The sequence below is a fragment of the Acartia tonsa genome, chromosome 6 (assembly GCF_053477335.1).
Source record: "Acartia tonsa isolate MP-2025a chromosome 6, ASM5347733v1, whole genome shotgun sequence".
In the NCBI taxonomy this organism is placed as follows: domain Eukaryota; kingdom Metazoa; phylum Arthropoda; class Copepoda; order Calanoida; family Acartiidae; genus Acartia; species Acartia tonsa.
Window position 1 is genome coordinate 47,722,522 of NC_137265.1, and position 15,850 is coordinate 47,738,371.

A 15,850-nucleotide genomic window follows, 5' to 3' on the forward strand; every position below is an offset into this window, starting at 1 on the left:
GCAAAACACAAAATTTTTTTTTCATTTTATGACAACTTCTTTATTTCTATTATTTTTGTATTGCAGAATATTGTTCTTTTTCAAAGTATAAAATCCTGTCACCCCTGTGCATTAGGGGCATTAGATGAGGGGGTTAATAGTCGTGAGGGGAGGGAGTTGCTCCTGGTATTGTAGTAAAACCATCTAATTCCAAGCAAATATGTTAAACCCAAATTTTACACACAAATTAGCCAAAGAAAAAATGCGCCTATTTATATATTTATAATTTAAATATTAATTGATTTTCTCCCAGTTTAACTCTTTAAATATTTAGGTTTTAAATTGGATCAAGTAAATTAAAATGATTTTATTTCTTTTTAAAATTGCTGCTGTAATAATATCAACATAAGGCTATTAATTATTTATTATTGAAATAGCGTTACATAGTTAATATAGGTTGCTGCAATTTAACGTAAATAACAGCACATTTTTACATACAAATATGTATGTAGACGTCTTATGTTCATCAACAAAATACCTCCAAGTTCAACAAGTGTTAATTTAGGCGGAATCTCCATTTGTTTCTATATTTGTTGAAATGGAATAAACGAAATTCTTTAGAAAATTACAAATTCATCCGTAAAACGTAACTCAACAAATGCTTAAGTCTTCCCTAAAACCTAAATAAAGCGTTGGCCTTTTTTTCTATTCCAAAGCAAAGCTACTCTAAATTTCGTGTCGTCCGTTGTATTTAAAAGTACCTTCTTTGTTAAAGTATTGTTTTCTCTGAACGATCGTTATCAACAAAGAAATTTATACAATATAGAAATTTATAAAAAAAAATCATTTACTTTATTTACTCAAATTATTATTGTTTTAACAGGCATTGTTAATTAAAATAATAAAAAGATCCCACCCTCCTTATCTATAACCCCTCAATAAAGATTAAGTTTTTTTTTATAAACTTGTATATCATTGATAACAAGAACAATTATGACAATTAAGTAGCGCAGATTTACCTTATGATATGTTTAGTAAATAAAGTTAATATTAGGGTTAAAGCTAAACGAAATATGGAGAGTGATGTACTTTATAAATAAAGTTATTTTATTAATAGCTAGAAAAAGTGGCATACCGACAGACGGACGTATAGAGTAGTTGCACTTCTTATAATAGTTTTTCATGGATTTTCACAGCACTTAATCCTCTAAATATAAAAAAGTATTTTGAGTAGTATCGAGGTGTTATACAGTAATATACATTATATTATCATAATAGGCGGCACTAAGGAATAAACTATATAAATAGGGCGGGATTTATGCATGTCCATACATTAAATATGTTGTAGATTTTCTATAAAATTTCAGTTACTTCATATTTAATTTTCCCCCCAAAAAAATATTGTAATCAACATCAGAGAGAGAGAGGGGACAATAGGCATATTATTACACTGGTCCCCAAAGTTTTACAATAACATTTTCTTATTCGATTGGGGACTTTTACTGAATACTAATTGGTTGATTTATTAAGTTGAGTGTCTTAACGTTTCAACCACTAATTGTTATCTACAGAAGGGATACTTTTGTCTATAATCAATAGGTTTTTTTTTCGCCGTACTTTATGCTTACTCAATGTAAATGCGCTAAATTGAAACACAAGAAATTGTGGGAAAGAACAAAGCACAAAAATAATCCGTAATTTCACATGGGCCCCCACCATCCCCCATGGAGAAATTTGGGGGGTTTAAAACAAAAGGGGGTGTTGATGTTTTTATAAGGGAATTATAAAGAGGCCTTACGCGTTGACATTAAAGTGGGGGTAGGGGGGAATAACAAATTTTTATTATAGAATATTTATATTTTCAATTTAAGGATTAGAAAACAAAAAAATTCCCACCTTATAAAAACAAAAGATTTTAATAAACATTATATAATCTAATAATTAATTTAAATGAATATTATAAAAATTAATCCTTTTACATTTTTTATGGGAAAATCTCAAGTTTAAATTAAAGAATTTTTTGATAAATTTTGCTTCTTTAGTTAGGTATGCTAGAAAAGGCCGAATTCTACGCATGTCTTTTGTTAAATAATATCAGCCGTTATGTAGATTTTAAATACATAAACACAAGCTTAAACGTAAACAATACATCTAACAAGTTTTGATTTTGGATGAGTTTAGATTCTAAGAAAGATTATCATCAAATTTTAATGCAAAAGCCGAAGTATTTTTTATGGGAGAAAATTTGAAACAATTTAATGAATCTGTCCTTAGGTATAAAATTAATCAAGCCGTATGATACCTATTAATCAGGATCAAAAAAGGACACTTTACAAACAGGTTGAAAAAATGGTCATCATTTTTTGGGCTTTTTGATGTATTTTAGTTTAGAAATTGCCCTCAATCTTTCTGCAAGTTAAAAATAAGACGAATTTTTTAATAGATATTTGAAATAATGAAGACAAACTAGATGTTTTCGAGTCTCATATCGCCCCAGGTTTTATCCCATTCTAAACAAATCCTTGAAAAAGTTTAGCCAGTGTGTTCTGTGTGTTGAATGTTAACTTACTGAGTTCAGATAATCAATTTCTTTACCTACACCGTAATATAACATTATACCATGATATCAGGGCGCGTCAGCCGCAACAAAGCCTTAAATTTAAACTTGTTTTGATACTTGGACATTAAAAAAAATGGATTGCCATATATAGGTAAGTTTAGACTTCCAGTTGAGTTTTTAAAATTGTTGATTTCCCTGGGTCTTATAGGTGGCTGACGCGCAGCTGCCGAGCCCTGCATAATATCAAGCATATATCAACCCCTTGTTTCAATATTTTATTCATTTTTTAGTAGCGCAGCTACTGTATAATTATGAATTTTGCCATTTTTGCGATTCCCAGTACACGTTTCAAAATTATTGACGCATTTTCTAATGAAGATTCTTTTAATATTATGTAGAAACTTGTTTCTACAAGTCTGTTTCACATTTAAATTTCAATATACTGTTTATATTTTGTAATATAATTTAATACAAAAATAATCATTGTATTTTAAGCTAACAAAACAACATGAAATTTTAAGGTACCATACCACTGCCGACGCAATTATAGGTTAATTGTGACGCATTATATAAAATTGTGAAAAAGGGGTTTCTAACAGGGAACTGAAGGGATAAGATCATGGCCGATAAAATAATGTTCATCTTAATAATGACACACAAAATTACCCTTTCTGTAGATACAATTAGTAACGTTTGGAACTCAACCAATTAAAGTCCCCAAAGTTGTTAAGCCAACGAATAAGAAAACTTTAATTTAAAAATTTGTAAACTAGTGTAATAAAATCTCTAATGTCCCCTCTCTCCCTGGGTTTAGAAAGGCTACTTGGGCAGGCGCGTGGCTGCCTGGCCAGCAAGTAGAGATAATAAGCACACATAAACACTTGTGCACCAGCTTTTCCATTGGCCACCTGGTGCATACACACTTTTTTGTCTCTTTCTCAATCTATCTTCTTTTTCTCCTTCTCTCTCTTTTTCCATATCTCCTCCTTTCTGTCACATAAGCCCCACTATTTTTAGGCACTTTATCTCTATCGTTTACAATCATAAAATGCCCTATTGCGCCTTTTTTTAGTTTAGGGAAAAAAACAAGGGTGAAATTATTTAATAGTAGCTTAAAAACAAACTTATTTAATTTTCTTTATTCTAACACTTAGAGGCAGTAGATATTTTGAAATTATGAGACACAAAAGATATTATTTATAATAGTCGATTTTATCATAGAGCAGGTTTGCTATTGGCAATAGGGGTAAAATAAAATAGTTGGGGCATAAAATGAGCCAAATTACCAACCAGAATACATACAATCAAGTACCCAACACATGCCTTTTAATTGTTTATCATTACAGCCGCAGTAAAATGACTTATAATTTTTAAGGAGAAGTCTTTGTCATCCAAAATACATATCATATATGCTTTTATCTAATCTGTTTTTTTTTCTGAGTGGCTAAAAACTTAGATGGAAAAATGGGTTGTTTATTACACTAGTCCCCAAAGTTTTATAATAACGTTTCATTGACTAAGTGTTCAAACGTTTTAACCACTAATTCTAATCTACTAAAGTGATAATTTTGTTCATGATCATTGGGGATGTACATCAATTTATCGGCCATTGCCTTATCCCTTAAGATCCCTGCTAAAAACTAGCAGACACCAAATTTTCTTTAGTAGATAATCCCTACAATGCCTATATCCTTTTTTTTTTACCCATGTAAGACTATTTTTCTCCAATTTTTCACAAAAGGTGTCAAGTGTCTTTTTTTTATTCCATTCTCTCAATCAACAAATCCTTAAAAATGGACTCAACATTTTTTAAGCCGGGATCTGGGCTACTTACTTAAAAAACATTTTCTTTTTTAGAATTTTTTTCACAAGATTTTGTACTTGATTCACAGATGTATCAGGTTTCATGGTATACATGTTTATCTAAATATTTCTCGGGGGGGGGGGGGGGGTGGATAAGGGGTCAAATGATCTGTAAAGGAATTTATCGGTTGTCAAAAGGCGTTAGGAAAGATAAGAGGAAGTTTTGAGAAATTAAATCGTTTGACATCCTTAGAATTTTTTTACGAAAATTCAATTTTAAATTTTTTTTTTTTTGAAAGGTCGTTCGGTTGTAAACAATTAAAGCAATTATGAGATGTATAATTAAAAGAATTAGGTTAAGAAATTAAATAATCAAGAGAAATTGTTGTCGTCATTTTGCGTTTAGAAAAATTCCTTTCTAATTCCACTGGCGGAAAAAAATGTCAATCATTTTGACCAAGGTGGTGGGGGGGGGGGGACTCTAAATTAGGATAATTTTCTTCTGTAAGGCCTTATTCATTAAATTTTGTTTTATGTTTTTTTTAAACATTGTCATTTTTGGTGAAATAAGCATTAAATTATGATAAACTGATTAGTAGCTTGATAAAGAATCCATATGGCTAAAAACTTTTTTTTTAGAAATGAAAAAAAAAAGAATTTGCGGATTTTTGGAGAATCCTAACCCGACCCTTCCATCAACAAAATATGTTCGTTGCGTAGAAAAAAATTAGGCCAAAAATAATTATTTTTTCAACCTAAACACAAATACTGCCAATTATTACTTTAATAGCTTTCCTTTCCCCCACATCCTTGTTAGACTGTGTGCTGTAATTATATCAACATACTTTTAATCGGAGGGCAATATGATTGATATAATTAACAAAGAAATTATTCATATGAAGGGACAAGACAATGGACGATATATTGATGTGTATTCCCAGTGATGATACACAAAATTACACCTTCTGTAAAGTTAGTGGCTGAAACGTTTGGATACTCAACTTTATTATCCTACGAATTAAAATTCGATGTCCCCAAAGTTGTTAAGTCTACTATACATCTTTTGGGACTAGTGTAATAAACATCCCATTGTCCCCTCTCTCTCCAAAGAAATACAGTTGATTTGGTAAATTGACAATTGATCGACCGTCAGTCAGTATTATATAATATGCAATATGAATAAAATGTCAACATTCCTCTACTTGATTTAACAGGGTTATAAGAACACATTAACATACTTTTCTTAGGACATTATTCTCTTTCTGTTTGGAATTAAAATATAACTTATTGTCGCAAGATTTTGCGATAAGTTCAAATTTAATAAAACTAGCGGCTGCACCGTTGCATCTAGGAGTTCTGTATCGGAGGTATATAAAGGAGAAGGTATTAAATAGCCTAAAACCCTCCCAGTTCCTTTATACCTTACTCTTATGTTTTCCCACCTATTATCCATTGTTTACAAAAAATGGAGTAAAAAATGTTTTTCACATTTCCCAGCAAAACATCTAATTTACCAGCTTCTAATTGGTGAGCGAGTAACTCCTATTAAACAGTAAACATTCTAAAAAAGGTCCTTTAGGGTGGACCGTAATTTTCGGGAGCGTAGCTACTTTATAGGAAAATACAGTCTGTACGTGTCCCTTCAGTAATTAAAGTCATTTGAAGGTAAGTTTTCAGTAATCTTGCATAAAAGTATATTTGCAATCTTTGAAGAAAAAAAATATTTTTCTATAAAATTTTGACCACCTTAAAAAAGGGCCAGAAAAACATTGTAATTACATCTAAACAAAATGGGCTTTTTTTTGACTTGAGAATCTTTTTTCGCAAAAGATCTCAGAATCATTTCATTTTTACTTAGCTTTTTTCATATTAGAATAAACAAAAGGGTGGCGAAAAAGGTAAACATTTAAATTGCAAAAATCTTGAACCTTTTTTGCTAATGTAGCAGTAATATTCCCTGTTATACTTTATGTTGACATGGATTTGTTGCTTTTTATCGACAAAATTACAATGTAATAAAAAAATGACTCATTATATTTATAGTTTTTGACATTTATGTCGGCATGTTAAACCATCATTGCATAATACAAATGACCTTACGTTGATACAATAACAGCACAACTTCTTAACTGGGGTTATTTAAGGCAGGTATGTTTACTATTTTGAAGGAAAGGTAGACAAAACATTTGCTTATTAATCAGCACTATTCAATAAATTTTACACAAAAAAGTTTTAGATTTTCAAAATTTTAGTTGTCTTTATAGAAATAATATTTAGTATATTTCTTACAATGAATTACTTATTTAGTCCCAAACTATTAAAGTTATTTTCTTGAAGCTTTCCCAAAAATCTTATATCCTTTTATAATAGACTAGCGGCTTCGCCCCTAGCATCTAGGGGTTTTGCCCCAAGAGGTGATAAAAAAATTAAGATAAAATTCGTAAAAGGACCAAGGAAATCTCCTGCAAAAAAGGACCAAGGAAATCTTCTGCAATAAAAAAAATGGGGGGGGGGTTATTTTTGGGGGGGTTGGGGGTGTCCCACCCCCAAGAAATTAGCCTAAAACCACCACAGGACCAGTAGGTATATTCCCTGAAGAGTAGAATCCGATCGGTTCAGTGGTTACCGAGATCTTAAGCTTTAGACGGACGGACGGACAAACATCAAGCTACTTTGTGTTATAGATAGGAAGGGTTTTGTAAGATTTTATTTGGTTGTTTGAAAATGTTCTAAAATATCGAATGACAAGGAAACCTAGATATAAAAGTACCGACTACTTATAACAGTAGGAAAAGCTTTAGATACACACAATATGGGTGTGCATGTGTGTGTGTGTGTTGCCAGGGAAAGGAATGTGGTACCATTAGAAAATCTATTTTGCCTATATTAAATGACACTTTTCCTTGAATACTGAACTTTTTTCGTTTACTGTAAATACATAATTTCTTGTCCTAAATTTCCTATAATTTTGAATGGTGGAAAAGTTTACACGTATTTTACTTGTCCTCTATTCGTGACATCGAGTGAATGAAAGATTTAGTGTTAAATCACGGCCACCAAAATCACTAATTAATTTATAAAAAAGGTATCGCAACTGGAATTTTATAAAACTACTTCAAAAACAACATCGCTAACTAACCCAATATATTTGCTTTCGTATATTTTTTAGGATGTAGCGGTGTTATAGATAAACTATCAATTAAGGACAGTTTAGCGGACTTGATAGGACACCATAAAAGATTTGGCTTTGACAGAAACTGTTTTGTATTGAGACGGACAGATTTATTGGATAAGGTTTCCTCAAACTTACAAAATGAGCAATTTAAAGGGAGGGATATTTTATCTGAAGAAAATATCTATTTGCCCTAAACTTAACCTACATTTCTAGGGTTCAATGTATTAAACAATATTTGTCTTCAACACATTTATATTTTTATCCGCAGAAAAGTTAAGCGTTCCAGTTTTTCACATGAAACATAATACCATAATTTTCAAATTGTAAAGTCTTTTAAAAAATCAACGAATTTCTAATTCAAAAATCTAATATAAAATACAGATATTAATGATGTTTAAATCTCCCCTATATGAGGAGAAAAGAAAAGGTTTAAAAATGATTGTTTTCATAAGATATTGATTAGAAATTATTGTTTTGACTGCCAGACCTAAAAAGTATGCACTGGGACGGGTAGATTGGGGAGTTAAAAATCATTCTTTTAATTCTTAAGTTTTTGATTATATTTGTTGCAGAAATGATTACTTTATGTGCTATATATTGATGTTATGCGTGTCTGATAGTCATATGAATCACCAATCATGTAACTAATAACTTAAATGAATTGTAAATATAAAACGGTTTAAAGTTTCAAATTTACTAGAAAACACATTATCATAATAGAAAAGCCGTACAGATTTAAAATTAATTTCATTCTGAAAAATGCCCCAACCTACCCTATCATTTTATTTTAGTGTTTTTAAACATTAAGTTATCAAAATACCCTAAAGAAAAATAAAATAACATACACACTCACAACCTCATTGATTTAAAGGGAAAACATTAAGTTTTTTATCATTTCATGATTTTTGTTCTTATTTCTAAAAACAGTTAGAGTTGTTTTTGTAAAAATTATTAAATTGTCAGTTTTTTGAGATGTTTCTATCTAAAATAAATCACGATTAGTTCTTTTATTAGCCTAAAGATATTTTAGATAAAACATTAAATTAAAGAGTTTAACATGGATAAATTTGTCCATAAGTAGCACAGCAATATCAAGATATTAACATAGGTTGTCTGATGTATTTGAACATTTAAGAGTATCTGCGCTACTAAAAGGCCATAGAATTTTCGACAGATTTGCCATATAAAGCATAAATTTATTTAACAAAAGCAATTTGACTAAAATTTCGATGTTGAAATCTGTAAATTCAAATTTTCATAAAAGGCGGAAATAATAAATCTATGAATTTTCAAACATATGAATTTTAAGGAGGGGATATTTCAACTGAAGAAAAATCATCATTTCAGTCAATATAGTTTTCTATAAACTAAAGACTTGCCCCTTACGTCTATGGTGTGGGGGGGGGGGCAGTAAAGTAGCCACAAACCAACCATCCCGAGATGTACAATTAATTTAGAATGGCAAAATAATGTTTTTTCAATTAATATATCCATGTTTTTAACTTGTCGCTAATATAAATATGGAATGTAGTACAAGTAAAACCTTAATTTCATTAAATTTAAGAACACCCAAGTTAAGATTAATGAATAGACAATATCTGTGTGTGTGTGTGTGTGTGTGTGTGTGTGTGTGTGTGAGTGTGTGTGTGTGTAGATATAATATTTCAAAGTAACCTGTGTAATATACCTACAAGATTTAAATCTATTATTATAATTATTTTATTGTTTTACAATTTTTAACTAATAATTCTTGTCATAAAAACATTTAAACTAACACTCTTATTAATTCTTATAATATTCAAATGAGTAAAATTGCTTGTAAAAAAAGAAAATTTTGTCTAAAAAAAGCATTTTAAAGTATTTTTTAAGCCCAGGAGTATTGGGGCAGCTATCAGTAAAGCAATTTAGTGTATGAAAAGGCACAATAAAATCAAATTTACTGTGAAGCAACTTTGACAAAAAAAAAAGCTTGGCCACGCCGACAATAAAGAATTGGCCTAACCTAAATCTTGTCAAACTATGTGATTCATTGCAGGGAGGGAGGGGACATTGGGCTGTTTATTACACTAGTCCCCAAAGTTTTATAATGTTTTCATATTCGATGGCTTAACAACTATGGTGTTTTTAGATAATTTTGATTGGTTGGTTCATAAGTTGAGTATCCTAACGTTTCTACAAGAAGAGTTATTTTGTTTATCATCATTGGGGATGTACATCGATTGATCGGCCATTCTCTCATCCCTTATGATGCCTGGATTCTATTTCTGTTCTTTTTATTTTTCGGGGGTGTTTTATGCCTGTAAAAGTACAACCAACAAATCTTTTTTTGTTATTCTATAAAAGAAAGAGCACTTGAAGTAAACTATTTTGCATGAACTTTTCAATTAATAAAAAAGTTAAATCTTCGGAAAATATGGATGAGATTGTCTTAAAATAGAATTTCTCACTTTTATCATCTAGGGGCTCTTTATGTGGGGCAAACTAGCGTAAAACCATCCCTCATCCCTTAAATGTGCAAAGGATTAAAGGGGGGGAGGGGCAAAGAACCTTACTACTTTATAGATTCTAACAAAATATTTTTTTCAGATTTTGATCAATCCATCCGACCGAGCTCCAGATTTCCGAACCTGCCACCCCAGATGAACCTGAAGAGAAAGAAGAACAAGCCACTCAACGACTACTGCGGATTCTGCAAGAACAACGGAGAACCAGAAGAAATATGGCGTAGCCATATACTGAAGGATGTTAATAATGAGTAAGTTATTATTTATAACATTATTCCATCAGAATTAATTAGAGGGAACTTATCTAGGAATGTAATTTATACTGGTCTCCAAAATTTCATAAACTCAGTTTCTCCTTCTTTTAGGCTTTTATTTTGGGTGTGTTTAACGTCCATTGTCTTATCCCTTGAGATTCTTGCTTTAGATATGAGTATGAGTATTTTATGAGAACTTGAGAAAAAGTTCTATTATGGGTATTGCATTACTTTCTTTAGGGCTTTTTCTGTCTAACTTACTAAATTAAATCTTCAAATATGATTAGATTTTCAGAAAAACTTTGTTTTCTATTTGTAAGGTAAAGGCGAAGCCATAACGTATTTTTATAGAGAAAATATCCTTTTTATAAATTTCTCTACGTATGTATAAGCATTCAAAAAAAAGACGCCGTGACTTGTAGCCACGGGGCAAAGTGACTTAAATTTTGAAAATTAACATTTTTATTTTCCCCTTTTTTAGGCCGTTTTTTTACTGCTCTTTACGCTTATTTGACTCCCTACAATTTTAAGTGGTACACACACACACACACACACACACACACACACACACACACACATACACACATAATGTGTGTGTGTAAGATTTCCCCCATATGGTCAATATGTTTGTAGATTTTTTTGGCATGTAGATTTTTTTGGCATAAATTTTCCCGTCTTCAACCTGTTCAACGAAGAAAAAAGGCTAATTTGAATTTTACTTTAATTATGTTTCCTTTCTCCTAATTTTTTAATATTCCAACATATAAGCATCTTATTTTATACTAGCGGCTACGCTCCTAGAATCTAAAAGAGCCTAAAACCATCTAAGGACTTTCTAGATACTAAAATGTGAAGATTATTTGAAAGGCAAACCCAAGCGGTTTGTCATTGGCGAGATATTAACGGACAGACAAGAAAAACCTTATAGGATTAAAGATTTTTAAATAAATTTAATAATGGCTTTTTTCAGTGTCTACTGTCCAAGTTTGTACAACTACAAGTGTCCAATCTGTCACAACACTGGGAAAAAGGTAATCTTATTTTTGTTTAGAGTATTCAGTGCAGAATAATGTTTCAGTTTGTGTGTTTTAAATGATTTCAACTGTAAGAAAAGTTATGTATCAAATCGTATTATAGACAGCTTCCGCGAATATACAGAAGGCCCGGGCTAACAAAGCTAGTAATAATTTTAATATTCGTGGAAAATTGTGTGTAATACGATGATATACATAATTTTTTGTTATGGCTGAGAACAGGTTATAATCCAGCGAATATTAATCGGTTTCGAAGCCATACTGGAAATGTTATTAGTGACACTAATGTATTGGCCATGCCATAACAAATGATTCAAACTGTAATATAACTGATGGAAAATATGATGGCAACTTAGTTTTTCTCTAGATAAAATATCCCGGTTTATTTATTATAAAGATTATATTATAAAAACACATCAAATATAAGTGCTAATTATTTTATAATAGCGCCGATTACATTGCATTAATGTGTTAAATTTTGGTTGAAAAAAACATCAATGATTTTAAAATAATAATAAATGTGCTAATTACGTACAAAAGTTACGATATTTAACACTTAAATAAAACAAAACATATATTTTCAACAAGGATGACAACATCCTTAAGTAAGCGCATGGGAAAAATGTGAGAAGTATAAAAATAGCCTAAAACCTGATTAAAAGCAGTCTGACCGCCATGGATGTTCTATGGTTGATTAAGCTCCTTAATGATTGGAATGCTGTCAAAAAGTTTCAGCCTTCTATCTTTTATAGGAGCCGAGAAAATCACATTCCCCCACTTTTATTTCTCACGGACGGATACTTTGAATAATAGAGTAGCTTCGCCACTAAAAAAAATGGGGGGTGGGGGTTAGATATACAAGAGTTAATATTAATTATGGCTAATTAGCACTTGAGAACCTTAAAATTTTAAAATTGGGGGAGGGATGTGTTGACTTTACAAATATAGGGGGTGGGGGGGGGGGGATTAGGTCACCCAGGGTTAAAAACAATTAGCCATATGAAAAATTATAACTCTTGTCACTATTATTAATATGTTTTATGTTACATATGCGCTTCTATGCACAGCCCGAAATTTTTAACCAAAAAATGGAATCTTGGTAAAAAAATGTTGGTTATTTCTTGCTTTGCTATTTAAGTAATTTACATACATGAATTAATTTTTTTTATGATTTTTATTATTCGTGAAAAATTGCCCGTAATTCAAAACAGTATGGCTATAAACCGGTTCTAATCTAGCAGATATTAATCAGTACGAAGCTGTACTGGAAATATTATGATGTGAATATTAAAAAATTCGGGTGTTGTAATTTGAGTTGGTGTGACTTTGTCTCATGCAGCGAGACACACCAGGGATATAAAGGGATAAGACAATGGCCGAAAAATTGATGTACATCCCCAATGATGATACTCAAATTTACCCCTTAAGTAGATTAAAATTACGACACTCAACTTAATGAGCCAACCAATCAAAGTCCCCTAAGTTGTTAAGCCAACGAATAAGAAATTTTATTATAAAACTTTGGGGACTAGTGTAATAAACAGCCCAATGTCCCCTCCCTGAGACACAAGTGGTGTTCCTTGCCAACAGCAAAATTTTTGCAATTATATCAGATTTTGATTATATGGTACAAAGTGTCTCAACTTTTTTACCAATAATTTAATCTACAGAAGGAATGTGTCTGGGGATCTAAATATTGTCTTATCCCTTTTGTTCCCTGGCTAAAATATTAATAGTTTTACAACAAAATTTTTATTAATAATTTATTTTTTAGGCCCATACAGTGAGGCACTGCCCCTACAATGAGGAAGAACTCAAGAAACAAGAAGAAATTAACAAAGTAAGCTAAAACTATATTTTACCTAAAATATTACTAGTCTTAGAATAATCGTTAAAGAGACAAAATGTTTTGTTTATGAAGATTAAAACAAGTTTCAATATTGTAATTGTACATTTTTATATCCGCGGAAATCTATTTATATTACGATAAACAACTATTTCATAATGCTCTAAAACTACTTAATATCCGCTGGTTCAGAACTGGTTCTCAGCCATACTAAAAAATATGTATCGCATCGTATTACAGACAATTTTACACGAATATTAAAATAGTAATCTTATTATTAATACCAGTTTTGTTTGCACGGGCCTTCGGCCGCTCGGGGCTAACAAATTTAGTTTTTCTTTTATTTTTTCATCTTAAAAATCCGCGGAAAGCAGTTTATCATAAGATGCGATAATAGTTATTTCTCGCATCGTATTATTAACGGCTTTCCGCGGATATAGAATGTACAATTATGAGATTAAAACTAGTTTTTATATTCGTAGAAAGCTGGATATAATACGATGCTAGACATAGTTTTTTCGTATGGATGAGAACCGGTTCCTATCCACCGGATTCGAATGAATACGAGAATAGTTATTTCTCGCATCGTATTATAAACGGCTTTCCGCGGATATAGAATGTACAATTATGAGATTAAAACTAGTTTTTTTAGCCCCGAGGTGACGAAGTCACCGGCTAAAAAAACTAGTTTTAATCTTATGATTGTACATTTCTATATTCGTAAAAACTGGATAAAATACGATGCTAGACATAGTTTTTTCGTATGGATGAGAACCGGTTCCTATCCACCGGATTCGAATGAATACGAGAAATATCTTTAACTAACCTAAACTTTTGTTGGTTTAGTATTTGAAACAGATGGTAGAGGAGAAGCAACGCTCCGGTCAGTCCAGCATCAACACAACCACCTCCTCCAACAGATCCAGCCCAGAGGGCAACATGTTCAGGTCCAGCCCACAGGGAGCTCCATTCAGGTAGACAGATTACTTATTAGACTAGCGATACATGATCGAAAAAAAGTTGAGCCAATTAGTGTTGAATATCAAAAAAAAATATTAATTAAAAAATTGTCTGTTTTATCTCGCTAACCGCTGAACCGATATGGTATGGTTCCCCTGGGTAGGTGTATTATGTACAATTCCCCTCTTAACCTAACCTTATCCATTCCAGTTTGAATATAAAGTAATCCAGTCTAAAGTTAATTTTATTTTTTAGGGCTAGCACGCCACAAGGCAATATTATGGGCCAGAAGTTCGGACCCTCTTCCGGCTTTACAGCAACAGTATCTGTCAAGAATACCTGGCAGTCAGGATGGAACAACAGGTAAAAATTTTATAGCAGCACAGTCTGTTATTTATAAAAATTTGTTGTTAATGTTTTATATTGGTGGAGGAGGGGGGGGGGGGGGGGTTGGGGTGTGGTAGCCTAAAACAATATTTAAGGGCAAAATTAAAGAATAAAATAGCATAAAACAATAAAACATATATTTATATAAAAGCATCTCTTAATTAATGAAAAAATTTTGGATCTTAAAGGAAAACAAGAAACACTGTACGTACATTATTTTATCATTAATATTTTTTAGAATGCAAGATGACCGTCTGAGCCCTCGCTCGTCCTGGGATGTCAGGGACAGGGTATGCAGGAATATTTTCCAAGAGAACAATGCAGGATATATCCCTCAGGGACATAGCAACAGGTACTGAAATTTTTTTACTGCCAAGTTTTTTTTATCACATGATATAGGGTATATCCGTCCGCTTTTAAAAGATACAAGGCAGTCCAAGCTTTTATTTGTTTCGAGAGGGGGGCGAACAACCTAGTAAGGGGGTTAATTCAAAGGAAATTTTGGTGGCGTGGGGGGGGGTGGGGGGTAGTCTAATTTTATTTTGAAGTTGATTAAAAAGACGAATAGGCAGGTTTAAAAAAAAAAGATTATGGACTTTGTTGTATGTATGCATGTCTGAATGAATTCAGTTTTGGCCTTTTTTCAATATTAAAATTTTATGCAAATAAATCTTATTATTCAACTAAATTTTGAAGACAATATTTTGTTTTCAGAAGCCGGTACAACAGCTCTAGTAGCAGCCAGGACTCGGCCAACTCTTCCAACTCCAGGTGGTCCCCAACCAGCAACATGTGGTCTCCAAAATGGTCCTCCAGCCAAAGTCCCCCCTCACCACCGGCGGAAAACCATTACATTAACAGATCCAGGTTTGTGTCACATGGCCAGTTCCAGCAGCAGCAGGCTCCAGGTTACAGGATCCTGGAGGGCCAGGTGTCCTCCATGAACGGCCAATACGGCCACCAGCAGAACAACCAGGGTCACCAGCAACACAGCCAGGGCCTGCCCAATGAAATCATGTTGAATAACCTCATGGGTTTACTGAAAATCCAACAAGGTGAATTATACCAATAATAATAATCAAAAAAAATTTCCATATTTTTTCCATCGAAGAAACAACAAAAATACCTACATACATGAAAAAGAAAGTAACGAACAAGGTTTAAAGTATATTATATACGGGTCTATATAAATACCTTCGCATTTAAATCATACCTCTTTTTTAACAGCAATATCTGTCTTTTATTTAGTATTTGTTTTGCATTATTTCACGTATTAATATCGCATGTTGCGGAAATGCAATATTTTTTTTATGTATTAATTCTTATAGAATGTGTATAGAGCAAAGTC

At 31.9% G+C, this 15,850-nt stretch overlaps 1 protein-coding gene across 1 annotated transcript in view; it reads left to right on the plus strand.

Moving 5' to 3' along the window:
• Window positions 1-15,648, plus strand: part of LOC145322833 (uncharacterized) — a 33,085-nt gene extending 17,437 nt beyond the window's left edge. The window contains exons 4-10 of the mRNA XM_080165155.1: window positions 10,104-10,272; window positions 11,246-11,306; window positions 13,084-13,149; window positions 14,002-14,129; window positions 14,371-14,478; window positions 14,741-14,854; window positions 15,217-15,648. Of these exons, the coding sequence (XP_080021281.1) occupies window positions 10,104-10,272; window positions 11,246-11,306; window positions 13,084-13,149; window positions 14,002-14,129; window positions 14,371-14,478; window positions 14,741-14,854; window positions 15,217-15,574 (1,004 nt within the window). The 3' untranslated portion in view covers window positions 15,575-15,648. The remainder of the gene's footprint in view (window positions 1-10,103; window positions 10,273-11,245; window positions 11,307-13,083; window positions 13,150-14,001; window positions 14,130-14,370; window positions 14,479-14,740; window positions 14,855-15,216) is intronic.
• Window positions 15,649-15,850: the final 202 nt, after the last annotated feature.